The sequence below is a fragment of the Sceloporus undulatus genome, chromosome 2 (assembly GCF_019175285.1).
Source record: "Sceloporus undulatus isolate JIND9_A2432 ecotype Alabama chromosome 2, SceUnd_v1.1, whole genome shotgun sequence".
NCBI classification, from domain to species: domain Eukaryota; kingdom Metazoa; phylum Chordata; class Lepidosauria; order Squamata; family Phrynosomatidae; genus Sceloporus; species Sceloporus undulatus.
In genome coordinates this window covers 331,909,599-331,923,861 of record NC_056523.1, presented here as the reverse complement: position 1 = coordinate 331,923,861, position 14,263 = coordinate 331,909,599, and the positions used below count along the sequence as shown (strand labels likewise).

The 14,263-nt window shown below is 47.6% G+C and overlaps 2 protein-coding genes across 7 annotated transcripts in view; both read right to left on the bottom strand.

Annotated features, from left to right (window-relative positions):
• Positions 1-2,247, bottom strand: part of LOC121922184 (phospholipid-transporting ATPase ID-like) — a 136,162-nt gene extending 133,915 nt beyond the window's left edge. Inside the window, exon 1 of the mRNA XM_042451274.1 lies at positions 2,052-2,247. The gene's annotated coding sequence lies outside the window, so the exon portion shown is untranslated. The remainder of the gene's footprint in view (positions 1-2,051) is intronic.
• A 7,322-nt stretch (positions 2,248-9,569) lies between these two features.
• UNC13B (unc-13 homolog B) overlaps positions 9,570-14,263 on the bottom strand; it is a 295,806-nt gene continuing 291,112 nt past the window's right edge. For all 6 annotated transcript variants that reach the window (XM_042454370.1, XM_042454371.1, XM_042454372.1 and 3 more), the window contains 2 exons: positions 11,607-11,766; positions 9,570-11,132 (listed from right to left, as the gene is read on the bottom strand). In XM_042454370.1, the coding sequence (XP_042310304.1) occupies positions 10,847-11,132; positions 11,607-11,766 (446 nt within the window). In that variant the 3' untranslated portion in view covers positions 9,570-10,846. The remainder of the gene's footprint in view (positions 11,133-11,606; positions 11,767-14,263) is intronic.

Below are 14,263 nucleotides of genomic sequence, written 5' to 3'. Positions count from 1 at the left end.
GCCATGCAGGAAGACACAATCAAAACCAGATGTGACGGGTGGTCCTCCAGCCTCTGTTTAAAGACCTCCAGAGAAGAAGACTCCGCCACCCTCCTCTGAGAGAGTGTCTTCCACTGTTGAACAGCTCTTACCATCAAGACGTTCTTCTAAATATTTAAGTGGAATATCTTTCCTTTTAATTTGAACCCATTGCTCCTTGTCCTATTCTCTGGAGCAGCAGAAAACAAACTCCCTAAACTGCTCTTCATAGGGTTTTATGGTTTCAAGACCATTTACCATTTTGGTCTTCCCTCCTTTGGACGCGCTCCATCATGTCCACATCCTTCTTAAATTGTGGTACTCTGAACTGGACACACTATTCCAGATGGGATCTGCCGTATACTTGGGAAGGCAAAGGCAAACCCCCTTGGAACAAATCTTGCCAAGAAAACCCAGTGATAGTGTCGCCAAAAGCCAGAAACAACTTGAAGGCATACAATAGACTTGTTTTTTGCTGCTCCAGGGACTAGAACCTGGAGCAATGGATTTAAGCTCCAGGAAAATAGATTCCACCTAAACATTAGGAAGAAATTCCTGACAGTAAGAGCTGTTTGACAGTAGAAGATGCTGCTGCCTCAGAGAGTGGTGGAATCTCCTTCTTTGGAAGCTGTTTTTAAACAGAGGCTGGATGGCCATCTGTTGTGGGTACGTTGATTGTGTATTCCTGCATGAACTGGGTGGCCCTAGGGGCCTCTTCCAACTCTAGAACTCTATGATTGTATGGAGGAACAACAACAACAACATACTTAGGAAACTGTATACACCAATAAAGGTGTGCAAGTCACTTTGGGCAGCCTAAACCTGGCTCTTGCTTAAGCCAAGAGCTCCATGTGGGCAAGTCAAGTAAATGTCCTGGAAAGTCCGGTCAAAGCCCCAGCTGAAGGAGAGCCCATGCTCCACATTGAGACAGATTCCAGACTCTGCAGTGACCCAGCACCTGGAGTGAGAGCAGTAGGGAAGATGCAGGGATGGGGATGCATGCAGCCCCCCACTCACCCTGCCTGTCCCCACATTTGTTCTTCCCTGGTTGAAAGTGCCATGAGGCTCTCAGTATTTTGCTGTGGAGAGTGGAGGGAGCCTTCCTCCTCCTCTTTGCCATGGGTGAATTTCTTGGGCTTTTAGAGAACCGTTCAGATCCAAGCCTGCTCTTAGTCCTCACAGAATTCCCTGCAATTCCTCCTTCCTATGCAGATGGCACCATACAACTAGCGGAAAGCATCACAGAATTGGAACAATTACTAAAGAAAATCAAAAAAGAAAGTGCAAAGGCAGGCCTAATGTTAATCATAAAGAAAACAAAAATAATGACTATGGAGTCTAAACAAAAGTCTGAACAAAACAACATTATGTAAACTGAATACACATAAATTCAACCTAGACAATGAGGAAACTAAAATAGTTAAAGCTTTGCCATACCTTGAATCAAACATTGATCAGAACAGAGACTGCAGTCAAGAAATCAGAAGAAGACTAGGAATGGGAAGTGCAGCCATGAAAGAACTAGAAAAGATCCCAAAGTGTAAAGATATGCAACTGAGCACTAAAGTTAGAATTGTCCAAGCCATTTTGTTCCCCATCAGATGTGAAAGCTGGACAGTGAAGAAGGCAGATAGGAAGAAAATCAATTCCTTTGAGATCTGGTGCTGGAGAAGAGTGAGGAGGATACCATGGATGCCCAAAAGGACAAACAATTGAGTCCTAAAACAAATCCAGTCTGAACCCCCCCAGGAAGCCAAGATGATAAAATTGAGGCTGTCGTGCTTTGGTCACACCATGAGAAGACACAAAGCATTAGAAAAGACAACAGTGCTGGAGAAAGTGGAGGGTAGGAGAAAGAGGGGAAGGCTGCATGCCAGATGGATGAACTCAATCAGACAGATCACGGTCATGATTTTATCAGAGCAATGGAGGACAGGGGGCCTTGGAGATGTCTCATCCCCAGGGTTGCCCTGAGTGGAGGTTGACACAAAGGCAGTCAGCAACAGCAAACAGACAAAAGAGGGAAACCTTACCTGTGCTTTCTTACTGCATATACATCTTCCTCAGTGAGGTCATCCCCATTTCCCTAAACGCAGCCTGAAATCTAGGGGTCACAAGATGCAAGGAGTCCTCTTTCCCTTCTTAACCACTGTCCATCCACAATGTCCAAAAACAGACACAACTTGCTCAGTTCCCCACCCAAGTTCCCTCTCGCCTCCGCAGCCGCTTTTCCAGATACCAAACCCCTGTTGTTTTTTTCAGACTTTTCTTTTCTGGTTGGAGAGACCGTGGAGGAGCCAGGATATTTTGGACTGGAGAGCCTTGGCAGAAGGAGCTGTGGAAAAAAGCCCCTGGGCCTGGCCCTGTACAGCAAAAATCTCCTTTTAATTTCTGGGAGGGTTTCTGTTGCTGTGACATTTTATCTGGGCTGTAGAGTCATCTGCAAACCCTCCCTCTGAGGGTCAAGGAAAAGAACAGAGGCATCGGATGATGAGTGGAGTCAGCCGAGGGACAAGAAGAGGCCATTCGGTCACATCTGGTAACTGGACCTGTGGCTGTAATGAGTAGGAAGCCCCTGGCCTGACCCCTGGAAAGTCCAGCAGGCACAAGAAGAGAGAGGCAGACGCTTCCTCACCAAACAGCCAAAAGCGTTGACCAGTTTGTGTGAATGACAGAGGGAAGCACTGTCCAACAGTTGCAGAAAGAGTCAGTGCAAGTATTCCCCAATGCACACACTTCAGAAGTTAGGGAAGGCACCCTCCTTCTGCAAGCAGAATTTGGGCAGTCATTCATTCCCTCAGGAATGCTGAAGCATAAGGTTTCCTACACTGCCCAGGAGAGAGTTGGATTAGATGACCTTTAAGGTCCCTTCCAACTCTGATTCTAGGAGCCAGGAAGCATCAGAAGGGTGCCAGGGCAGTGGCCCACAATGCCAGGGGATGATGATGATGATGATGATGATGATGATGATGATGATGATGATGAGCCGCCACCACTGCTGCCTTGAGGAACCAACCACAAGGTGCCCCTCTTTATGGAAGTCCACCCTCACCTTTTCCAGCTTGGCAGCTAGGAGGAGAAAGTAGCTGGGGATGGAAGCAGGGATGGAAAACCCATTGCCCTCCAGACACTGCTGCATTACCTCTCCCATGAAACTGGCTGATGGTGGTCGCAGTTCTTCAGTGTTTGAAGAGGCACCAGTTGCCCAGTTTTGGCTTGAAGTGCCCTGGGGGCTTACTCCCTCCCCCTGCACCCCCATTTCCCAGGCCAAGCCTGAGCCTTGGGGAGAGGGAAGAAGAGGAGGAGCAGAGGATGCCCCGAGGGTGAGATTGCCCCCTCACCTGAGGGCCCAAGGGGAAAGGCTGCCCCTCAGCCAGAAGGGTCCCTTAGGACAACTCCAAAACCCTGGGACCTTTCCAAGCAACCGGACTCACCTGGGGCCACTCACAAAAACTCCTTTCTTCTCTGAGGTTGTCCGACAAAGCAAGCACCCCGATTCCTAGAGGCCATGGGGAAGCTTGTCTCTTTGGAAAACACCCACACGAAGGACAGGGCCCCAAAGGCCACCTAGTAATGCCCAGTAAACGTGAAGAGGAAGACGGTGCTGGCCCTGGTAAGCCCCGGATTACAATGGAGTGGCACTGGGACAGTGTTTGTGTCTCTCTTGGTGTGTGTGTAGAAGAGGGTTCCAACTCCCTGTTTCTGAAGGTGGAGCTGGCACAGGATAGGACTGAACAAACAAGAGCTGACTTGCAAGAGAATGGGGCGCTCCTGGCAGTATCATCATCCGCAGCCGCAGGGCTTCCTCGGCTGTAGCCAGACCGGGACAGACACCCCACACATAGAAAGGTCCCAACCAGGCTACCCATGAGCGGCTGCATGATGGCTTCAGTGGTGGGCCAGGACTCCTCTGGGAGACCAGGGTTCAAATAATAAATTGGGCCAAGAAGGGTGGACAGAAGTCGAAGCCTACGTGAAGGCACATGAGAACAACTAGACAGAGAGAGGGGTCTGCCAAGGAGATGAAGGTTGAGCCTCGTCTTGTGCCAAAAGACAACCACTTTGGATGAAGAAGGGTCTTGCATCAAGGTTGTCTGTTGGGCCTGTACTTTGGACCCTCTGCGGGCTGTTTGGGAGCGTCAATCCCAATCAATAAAGCTCCTGCATGGTTTGAATTCTGCACAACCCTCTTCTCCCCCATGGATCACTCCCACAAATGACCCCTGGAAAGTGAGAGCCATGCATTTTGTCTAGGCAGTGAAGGCAACCCTTCCAGACACACACCAGGAAGATACTCTAGATCTCAGCTTATACCTGAAGGCTTGCAATCTTCCAGAGTTTTGCCAAGATGCAAGAAGTTGGTGTTTTGGTCAGCCATCGCAACATTTATCCTGCTGATTTTGGTGGTATTTTAATCCTGCTACCTGTCCCACGCTCCACAGAAGAAGCAGGGTAGAAATTGCAGCAAGATGGATCAGAATCAACCAGTTCCTGGAGGGCTCCTGTGCCACCCACCTTCTGCCACATCTATTGGAGCAGGGATTGTGTCCACCTAGAGATTTTTGTCTCGTGAGGCGAGAGGGATGAATTACGAGGCTCTGTTCTAATCCAAACCAGCTCTCCCCCATCCCCACCGTCATGGCAAGAATTTACCCCAGGGAAACTGGCATGAAACGCCTCCAACGCACCAGCAGGCAGTCCTGTCACAGCATCCATTTTGAATGGGTTTCACATTAAAAATAGCATTTTCCCCTGCACTTAAATAGTGTACGTCTTGCTTGCTCTTTTTTTATTTGATAAAATACATTGCTTGTGTTTTTAATATGTTATACTGTTTAATACTACTGTCTTAAGGGGGGGAGGGATAAAGTGTTTTTAATTGTTACATTTTATATTTTACTGTTGTCAACCGCCTGGATTGGTTTGCCATAGGGAGGTATACAAATAAATATTATTATTATATTATTATAAGAAATCAAATTCCACCTCAGAATCCATCATTTGCAGCTCTCCAATGGAACCACTGATAATAATGTCTGCCTCCTCAAGGGATGGCTGTTGCTCAGTCTTTACTCATGGCTGACAAGGTGGGTGGAACTGGATTCAGGTTGTGGAACTGTCATTGGAAATCTTAATATGAATGTTTGGACAATGAATTCTTCAGGTTTGCTGTCTGACAAAATCCTTAAGAGCTTCATAGAATCATCGAGTTGGAAGAGACCCCCAAGGCCTATCAATTCCAAACCTGTTCTGCCATGCAGAAACTCACAATCAAAGCACCCCAGACAGATGGACATCCAGCCTCTATTTAAAAACAGCCCCTGAAGAAGGCGGCTCCACCACTCTCTGAGGGAGTGTGTTCTAGTCTCAAACAGCTTTTACTCTCAGAAAGTTCCTCCTAATTTTGAGGTGGAATCTCTTTTATTGTTATTTGACTTGGTTGCTCTGAGTCCAGTCTCTGGAGCAGCAGAAAACAAGCTTGCTCCCTCCTCAATATGACATCCTTTCAAATATTTAAACAAGACTATCATACCACCTCTTAACCTTCTCTTCTCTGGGCTAAACATATATCCAGCTCCCTAAGTCTCTCCTAGTAGGGCTTTATGGTTTCCAGACCTTTCACCATTTTAGTCATCCTCCTCTGGACATGCTCCACCTTCTCCACATCCTTTTTGAACGGTGGTTCCCCTTCACTGCACTCAGTATTATTCTGGGTGAGGCCTGACCAAAGCACTATGACTTCCCTTGATCTAGACACCATGCGTCTGTTGATGCAGCCTAGAATTGCATTGGTCTTTTTAACTGCTTCATCACATTGTTGACTCATGTTGAACTTGTGGTCTACTACGACCTCCAGATCCCTTTCACACATAGTCTCCTTAAGCCAGGTGTTGCCCATCCTATATCTGTGCATTTCATTTTTTTCTGCTTAAGTGCAGTGTCTTACATTTCTCTGTATTGAAATTCATTTTGTTAGCTTTAGCCCAGCTTTCTATGATTCAAGTCATTTTGAATTTCGATCCTGTCCTCTGGGGCATTAGCTATTCCTCCTAATTTAGTGTCCTCTGCAAATTTGACAAGTAGGACCACTATTCCCTCCTCATTGGACTATGGAGAAAAGAAGAAATCTAATGGACTGAAAATCAATTAAAGACAGGAAGCCAACCAGGAATACATAACCAGTTCTTGCAATGGGGGGCTATGAGAAAAGAAGACTGGACATTTGTCCATAAAGGCCCATCAGTGGTCCCTATTCAAGATGGATCTCTGCTTCTTTCTTCCAGCACCAAAAACAAGAAAATGCTGCCTCTCAGTATCAGGCAAGCAAGGGGGGAGGGGGGGGGCTTTCCCACCTCATGGCCTTCCTGGGGGCTTCCCGATGGCCACTGTGGGGACTGCTGGACCGGCTGGGCCTTCGGTCTGACCCAGCTTCCTCTGGTCCACTCCTCTTATATTAACAGGAAAAGCAAAACTGCTGAGCAGCCAATGAAATCCACAGGACAAAAAGGAGCACATCTCAAGATGCTGAGAAGATCATAACTTTCTTGCCCACTTTCTTTCTTAATAATAAATAATAATAATAAATAATTCTTGTCTTTCATTAGGTTAAAACTCAATGTATTTTGGCCTGTGGATATTCTTTCAAAATCTTCTTCAGGGGGACTGCTTAAGGAAAATCTGTATTTCTTAGCCAGAAACTCCAAAAGCATTTAATCATTACCATTTACTGCCAGAATGAAACACACTGGACTTTACAGCTGATAAAAGAGCGCCTTTTCAGCCTCGTGAAATGTGTCCCCTGTGAACTGGACAGTCTGGAACCAGAATTTTAAAAAGACCTTGCTCGGTTTGCACCCGGCTGTGCTGATAATAACCAAACAGACTTTCATTTCAATAATCCCCTAGTTGGCCATCATTTCATGAAACCACATGATTTTAGTGATGAGCCCCTTCTGAATCCTGCCACTGTCTGTGCAGCATCTTTGCTACCTCTCACCTTCGAAAGGATTCCCAGCTCAGATCCTCTTTTCCCTCATACCTTTCTTACTTACTAGATGTGGCTCCCACTTAATCCCAGCAGGTGAATTAGTCTGTCCTTCTGATTAGATTAAAAAACAACAACAAAGCCTGGGGGGAAATATTCTTTGTAGTTTCCGGACTGGCTATGAAGGCTCCCTGGGATGCTGGAGTGAATTTCTAGAAGTCTGCTTCCTATGTTGGACTGTTTTGTTTTACAGTTCATATCTACAGATTGTTTATCCATGGATTCAAGCATCCACACCTTGAAAGTATTCAAAATACTGTATATCAATTCAGTTTGGCCATTGTATGTAAGGGACATCATTTTAGTATGCCACTGTATTTAATATAACTTGAGCATCCATGGATTTTGTTATCCACAGTGGGTCCTGGAACCAAACCCCATCAGATACCAAGGGCCTGTTGTACCTTTATTTCACATGCTGCCTTCCCAGATTTCTTCTCTATTATCTTCTTAGATATCATATTTATTGAAGCCAGAGATTCCCATTCCATGCAAAGGTGAGTGTTTCCTCCAGCACTGGCCAGACCACCTCAGTAAGGGCACTGACTATTAGGGAGAGATCAGGAAGGGAGATGGTCCAGTGCCTGACTGGCCCAGGCCAAATGTATGGCTAGGGGGATCCAGGGGGTGTCACCTGGTGCATTGGTGAAAAGAGGTGCGAAGTTCCAAGTCTGGCACAAGAAACTGATTCTCCGTCCTCTTCTACTTACCCAGCAGCACTGCTGGACTTGGAAAGGCTGTAGAAGAGAGGAGAGGGATCACTGAAACATGATCTGCATAAATATACAAGCTATGCCTCTGAGTGTGGCAGCTTTTCTCTGGCTCAGGCGAGAGGGTGGCAGGAACATCAGCCTGCAAGAGATGCCAGTCCTGAGCTGACTGCCCAACAGAGTTGGGGCCAATCCACCCCCACAAACTCCTTAAAAGCAACCCAGTCCAACCCTATTCTGCCATGCAGGAAATCCAAATCAAAGCATCCCCGACAGATGGCCATCCAGCCTCTGCTTAAAGACCTCCAGGAAAAGAGACTCCTCTACACTCTGAGGGAGTTTGTTCCACTGTCCAACAGCCCTTACTGTCAGGAAGTTCCTCCTAATGTTGAGGTGGAATCTCTTTTCCTGTAGTTTGCATCCATTGCTCCGGGTCCTGGTCTCTGGAGCAGCAGAAAACAAGCTTTCCATTTTAGTTGCCCTCCTTTGGACATGCTCATTTCTCCATATCCTTTTTGAATTGTGGTGCCCAGAACTGGACACAATATTTCAGGTGGGCCTGACGAGAGCAGAATAGAGTGGCACCATTACTTCCCTTGACCTAGACACTATACTTCTATTGATGCAGCCTAAAATCGCATTGGCCTTGTTAGCTGCTGCATTGCACTGTTGACTCATGTTTGGATTATGGTCTATTTGGACTCCCAGATCCCTTTCACATGTAGTTTCATTCAGCCAGGTGTCACCCATCCTATATCTGTGCATTTCATCTTTCCGCCCCAAGTGCAGTACCTTTCATTTCTCCGTTTTGAAATTCATTTTGTTAGCTTTGGTCCAGCTTTCTAATCTATTAAAGATACCACTGGCCATGCTAACATATGGGGCCAACTCAGTCAGATAGGAATAGGAAGTCCTGTTGCAGACTCTCAGATCTGGAATTAGGTAGGCTACCTGCTTTGGATGGGGTTGTGCAAGTACGTCACTTGGGAGTGCTCTTGGATCCATAACTGTCACTGGAGGACTCTGTGGTTGAGAGTGCTTGGGTCCAGGTCCGGCTGGTGCACCAGCTACAGCCTCTCCTAGATAAGGATAACCTAGCCACAGTCATCCACACTCTGGCAATTTACCAATTAGACCACTGTAATGTGCTCTGAGTGGGGCTGCCCTTGAAGACAACTCAGAAATTCAGCTAGCGGAAAATGCAGCAATGAGATTGGTGATCAGCGTACCATTTGGACAACACATAATACAAGTCTTAAAGGGGCTTCACTGGCTGCCAGTGTGGTTCCAATCTGAATTTAAGATACTGATGATGACATGTGAAGCCCTAAATGGCTTGGGACCTCGATATCTGAAGGATAGCTTCTTCACAAAATGCCTGGGCTATGACTGAGGCCTGCTTGGGGGTGGGTTGAGGGGTGGGCCACCTCACATGCCACTAGTGGGGCAATGCAATGGGGGAGTGCATGGGAGCAGGACCTTCTCTGCTGGGGCTCCCCCTCCTGGGATCCTTTCCTGTTGGGCATCCAACTGGCACCAACACTGATTTCTTTTCATTACCAAGGCTTTCTATTAAAGACTTTAGGACTTAACTTACTTTAATTGTGCATGTGCAGGGTTTTATTTTCTGTAACCTTTTAAGGTGTTTCCCCCTGTTGTTGGATTTCATGTACTCTTATCCCATTTAAGTACAGTAATTGTATTGTTTAAATCTCTCTCTCTCGCACACAAACTCTAACTGCCTGCTCCATCTGGGCCAACAGGTAACCCCAGTAAGAGCCAAGCCAAAGAAGGAATGCTGCTAAAAGGTCCTTTATTAAAGACTATCTTACCACCTCCTGCACCAGTGGCACATGGAACAGGGATTAAAAATTGCAACAGTAATAATCTTCTGGTGACCCATAGAGCATTTCTTATATTACGTCCACTGACCACAGCTAAGCAGCATCTAAAACCAGATTTTTGTGAAATACAAGGTTTATATCATACAGCTGTACAGGTGCCAAGAGAAAAATTAGCAAAAACAACTCACCCACCCCCAAATATACAAACAGCATACCTACCCCCATCCTGGTCCCCCACATGCAGTCCCCAGATGCTTATGGAGAGTACCTGATGCGAGAGGACCAGATGGCCCAACGTCAGCAGCCAGGGTTACGTCCAGCAGCCTCGCTGCTCCTCTCCTCTCAAGTGCCATGGCACCCCCCCCCCCGCCCACATTGGGAGTACTGGTCACACTGGGAAAAAGCGCTCCCTATCTGGCCCAAAAACCTCCACCAGGAATGTAGGAGTGGGGGAATAGGAGACTGATGGGAGAAAAGAAGCTTTCACGACAAAGGTGTGGTGTAGAAATGAATGGAAAATAATAAGGCGGCCCTGGAAGAGGACAATGCTGAGCTGGCCAGTGGGCATTTTTGGTCTGTGTTGGGCTTGTTTGCGGGGAGGAGGGCAGAGGGGGTTCAGTGAGCCATTCTACCGCTGAATCGGAGACACTTACAGGACTTCTCTGCTGGGACTTCCTCAGACTTGGCCAACAGTAGCCAAGCCACTAATGCTAAGACCACACAAGACCATTTCATGGACACAAGCGTGTCCCCTCTCCTCCACAGCTCTCCTTGCAGAAACACAAGGGAGAGGACCCGCAATGCCAGTCTGGAATGCAAAGCTATAGACCAATTTCTGCTTCTCTTCAAGTTCACAATTTGAAGTTGAGGGAGGAGAGTCTCTGCTTCCCCCTGCCGCAGCACCCTCTCGTTACCATCCTTTCAGGTCCACAGCCATATGCTCTGGCTTCATCTTCAATGCCCACCCACTCACCAGGTCCTCATTCTAATGGCACCAGCTCTGGAGGGACAACCACAAAGCAGGCATGCAACCTGAATGAAATTCTCCTGCCCTGCCCCCCAAGTTCTTGCCTTTGCCTCAACATTCTTGAAATTGGTCCCTCCAAGCTGACCAGGGGCTTGATTGAGGTTTGAAGCTCCTGCTGGGATGTGAGAGAGCCAACAGTCGCACACTTTGCGGGTATTGTTGGCACAGGGCACACAATGAGCTTGGGGGAAAAAAAGAAGGATCAGCTTCCTTCCTCGGTGGAGCGGGACTCTGATTTCAACTTGACAAACTCCTTGGCCACTTCGTCGTTGGTTCTCTGAGAGAGAATCCGCAGAACGGTGAGTCCCGTGTCATCCATGTGGACCCGACGTCCCAGTGGGCACCAGCAGGCACAGCTCCCTTTGTCCGCCACATCCCTGAGCTGCATCACAGCGATGCCCAGGACCCGGTCCTCACGGGCAAAGCAGTAGTCCTTCACACACACCTGCAGCTCGTAGGCATCCGGACCATCCTCATTACCAAGGATGCTGTGAGACAGAAAAAAAGAAACACAGAGAGAAAAGAAGGTGCTTCAGCTGTAGGGAGCATGGAGAGAGAGCTCAGAGGGGGCCTGTCCAAGCAGAACAAAAGTTCAAACTGGGACCCTTCAAAGAAACCCAGGTCCCTTTTCACTTGCTGAGGATGGAAAAGCAACCAGGGTTCTTAGGGAAGGTCAAGTCCAAGAAGTCAGAGGGTCTCTTAGGTTGCTGAGGCAAGGGGCGTGAAATGCATTCCTGAAAGGCCTGCTAATCTGGGGCCAGGCTGTGTGTCCACTGGTGAGCGTGAAGAGAAGAGGAAGGAAGGCTCAGTAGCTAAAACACATGTGGAGGAGGGAGAAAACACAAAGGCCGCCCGCTCGCTGGGAGGGGGGCAGTGGGCAAATGAGAGTAGCAGTAAAGGAAAAGAGGGCATGTTCCAGACATGGATAGGACACTAAGAAGAAGGCCATCAGGAAGACTTACAAGTGGAAGGTTTCGTTGTACTTTGGGGACCAGTTATTACTCTTGGACTTGGTGGTGAATTTCCGCTTCTTGTCACTCTGGTGTGGTCCAATCATTGTGACTTCCACGAAGGGACGGAACATGCCAGAGGTCTGCCACTTTAGGTCATTGGCGGCCACAACTTTGAGAGAGAGTGAGGGAGAAGGAGGGAGGGAGGAAGAGAGAGAAAAAATTGAAGGAAGATTAAAATCTACCACTTTTTTCAAAGCCACCAGATGGTGGGAATGCTATGGATGTCGTCCATCTGGATTACAGTGAAAGCATTTGATAAGGTCCCCCATGATATTTTGATTAGCAAACTGACTAAATATAGAATAGATGGAAACACCATCAGAGGGAACCATAATTTGTTGGAAAACATGCTCAAGGAGTTGTCATTAGTGGCTGTGCTTCAAATTGGAAGGGGAGGTGGGTCTCAAGTGGAGTGCCGCAGGGTTCTGTCCTGAGGCTGACACTCTTCAATATTTTGATCAATTATTTAGATGGATGGGATGGATGGAATCCTTATCAAATTTACAGATGATGTAAATTTGGGAGGGGTAGCTAGCACATTGGGAGACAGGAGAAGAATTTGAAATGCCATTGATAATCTAGATAACTGGTCTAAAATTAATAATATGGAATTCAACAGAAACAAATGCTTTGCTGTCTCATGGGGTGGATCAGGTCTAAAGGTACAAAGTTACAGGAGGGAAGATTTTGATTGAACATTAGAAGGAACTTCTTGACAGTGACAACATGAAGGCAATGGCATCATTTGCCTAGAATATCTGATGCTGCAGATGGTCTGAATCGTGGATTGAGCACAGGGTTGAAGTTGATGACCCATGGGGCTCCTTCTAACTCTATGATTTTATCACTGGAGCAACGCCATGTTTGCTATGCCCAGAAGAAGACAAATGGCGACAGGACCAGGGTCACCTTGTGTGGCTTTGGAAGGCAGCTTTGCAACCCAGCATGCCACGACCCTGCCCTCCACAGCACCTTAAATGGAGGCCTCTGTGACTCAGTACCTCCAGACAGAAATTCATCTGGGTGCCTTCTCCCAGAAGAAACCAGAGCAACCTGCTGACCTCCACCAACTGGGACCCAGGCTCATTACTCCCACTGCTGCGACTCAGCAGTCCTCTTCTCCTGCCCTGGAGAGTGGACAAGGAAAGCTCTGGGTGGACAAAGAGCCCTTGCCCTGTCATACTGTTCTTTTGGTCATTTATGAAGATCTCCATGTATGAAGCTGCTGTTGGCTTGGATTCATATGAGGAAGACCAAATTTCCTGCTAGCACCCCCTCTCTGTGTGGCAAACAGCACCTGTCCAGCACAGCCAGCCCCACCAGGCATAGGCTAGGGAAGGCATGGCTCATTGCACTGAGTGACAGGCCTTCTTGCGGAGGGTGGGAGGATGATGGGGAATCCATGAACTCAGGCCAAAGTCCCTTTCACTGCCCATCTGTGATGACTAGGTCCTCCAGTCATCTGGGAACTTCTTCTGAACCATAAGGGGTTAATCTGGGAGGAGGAACATGCTAATGAGAGATGACATCACATGCTAATGAGCTGTGACATCATAGCTGATGTAAGGTCTAACTGACCAATCAGAGAGTAGGACCGCGAGATTCAAGAACTTTCTATGGGAAACCTTTAAAAGGCCCTTTGAGGCCATGAGCTCTTTTGTCTCTCCCTCTCTCCTCTTGGGGGAACCAGATGATGTCTCTTGGAGTCTGAGGGACACAGACTCTGGGGAATGCAGGTCGAGAGGCAAAGGGCCCTCCCTGCATCCAGGAACTCAAGAGGACTACAAATCCCATCTTCTGTGAGTAGTTAGCTAGTGCGTTTAGGCCTTTTGTTATTTTCAACAATGGCTTGTCTGGAATGAACTCTGTAACTACGTTGTTTGACCTTCAAGGCAAAGGGGCTTTGCAAGAGTGTTATAAATTCTTTCTATCCTATTCTATCCCTTTTTAAAATAAACTTCTTTCTTAAAAAGCATCTGCTATCTCTCTTACTCCTATACACATGCCTAGACTCGGCTACTGATTGCTCAGGGTGAGCAAGAAAGGAAACTAGATCTCTCTTTCAAGCAAGTCCCAGTGTGTGCTTGAAAAATTGACGATTCACTGGGTGGTGGCAGCGAGACTATAGGACCTCCAGGGGTCTCATTCTGCTCAACAGGGAGCAAGAATGGAGATCTAGGAGATCCTAAGAAGGGAAAGTGTGACAAGAGGGGACTCCCTAGGAGTAAAGGGCCACGCACAGGGCGCCAAGGGCTCCAGGGAAAGGCCCCCAAGTCACCACATGGTGACCATCCGAAGCAGGTATCAGCAAGGAGCCAGTGTGGTGCAGTAGTCTGGGTGCTGGCCTAGGACTCTGGGAGGCCTGGGTTCGAATTCCCACTCAGCCACAGAAATCCACTCATAGAATCATAGAATCGTAGAGTTGGAAGAGACCACTAGGGCCATCCAGTACAACCCCCTGCCATGCAGGAAATCCAAATCAAAGCATCCCTGACAGATGGCCATCCAGCCTCTGTTTAAAGACCTCCAAGGAAGGAGACTCTATCACCCTCCGAGGAAGGAGTGCATTCCATTGTCGAACAGCCCTTACTGTCAGGAAGTTCCTC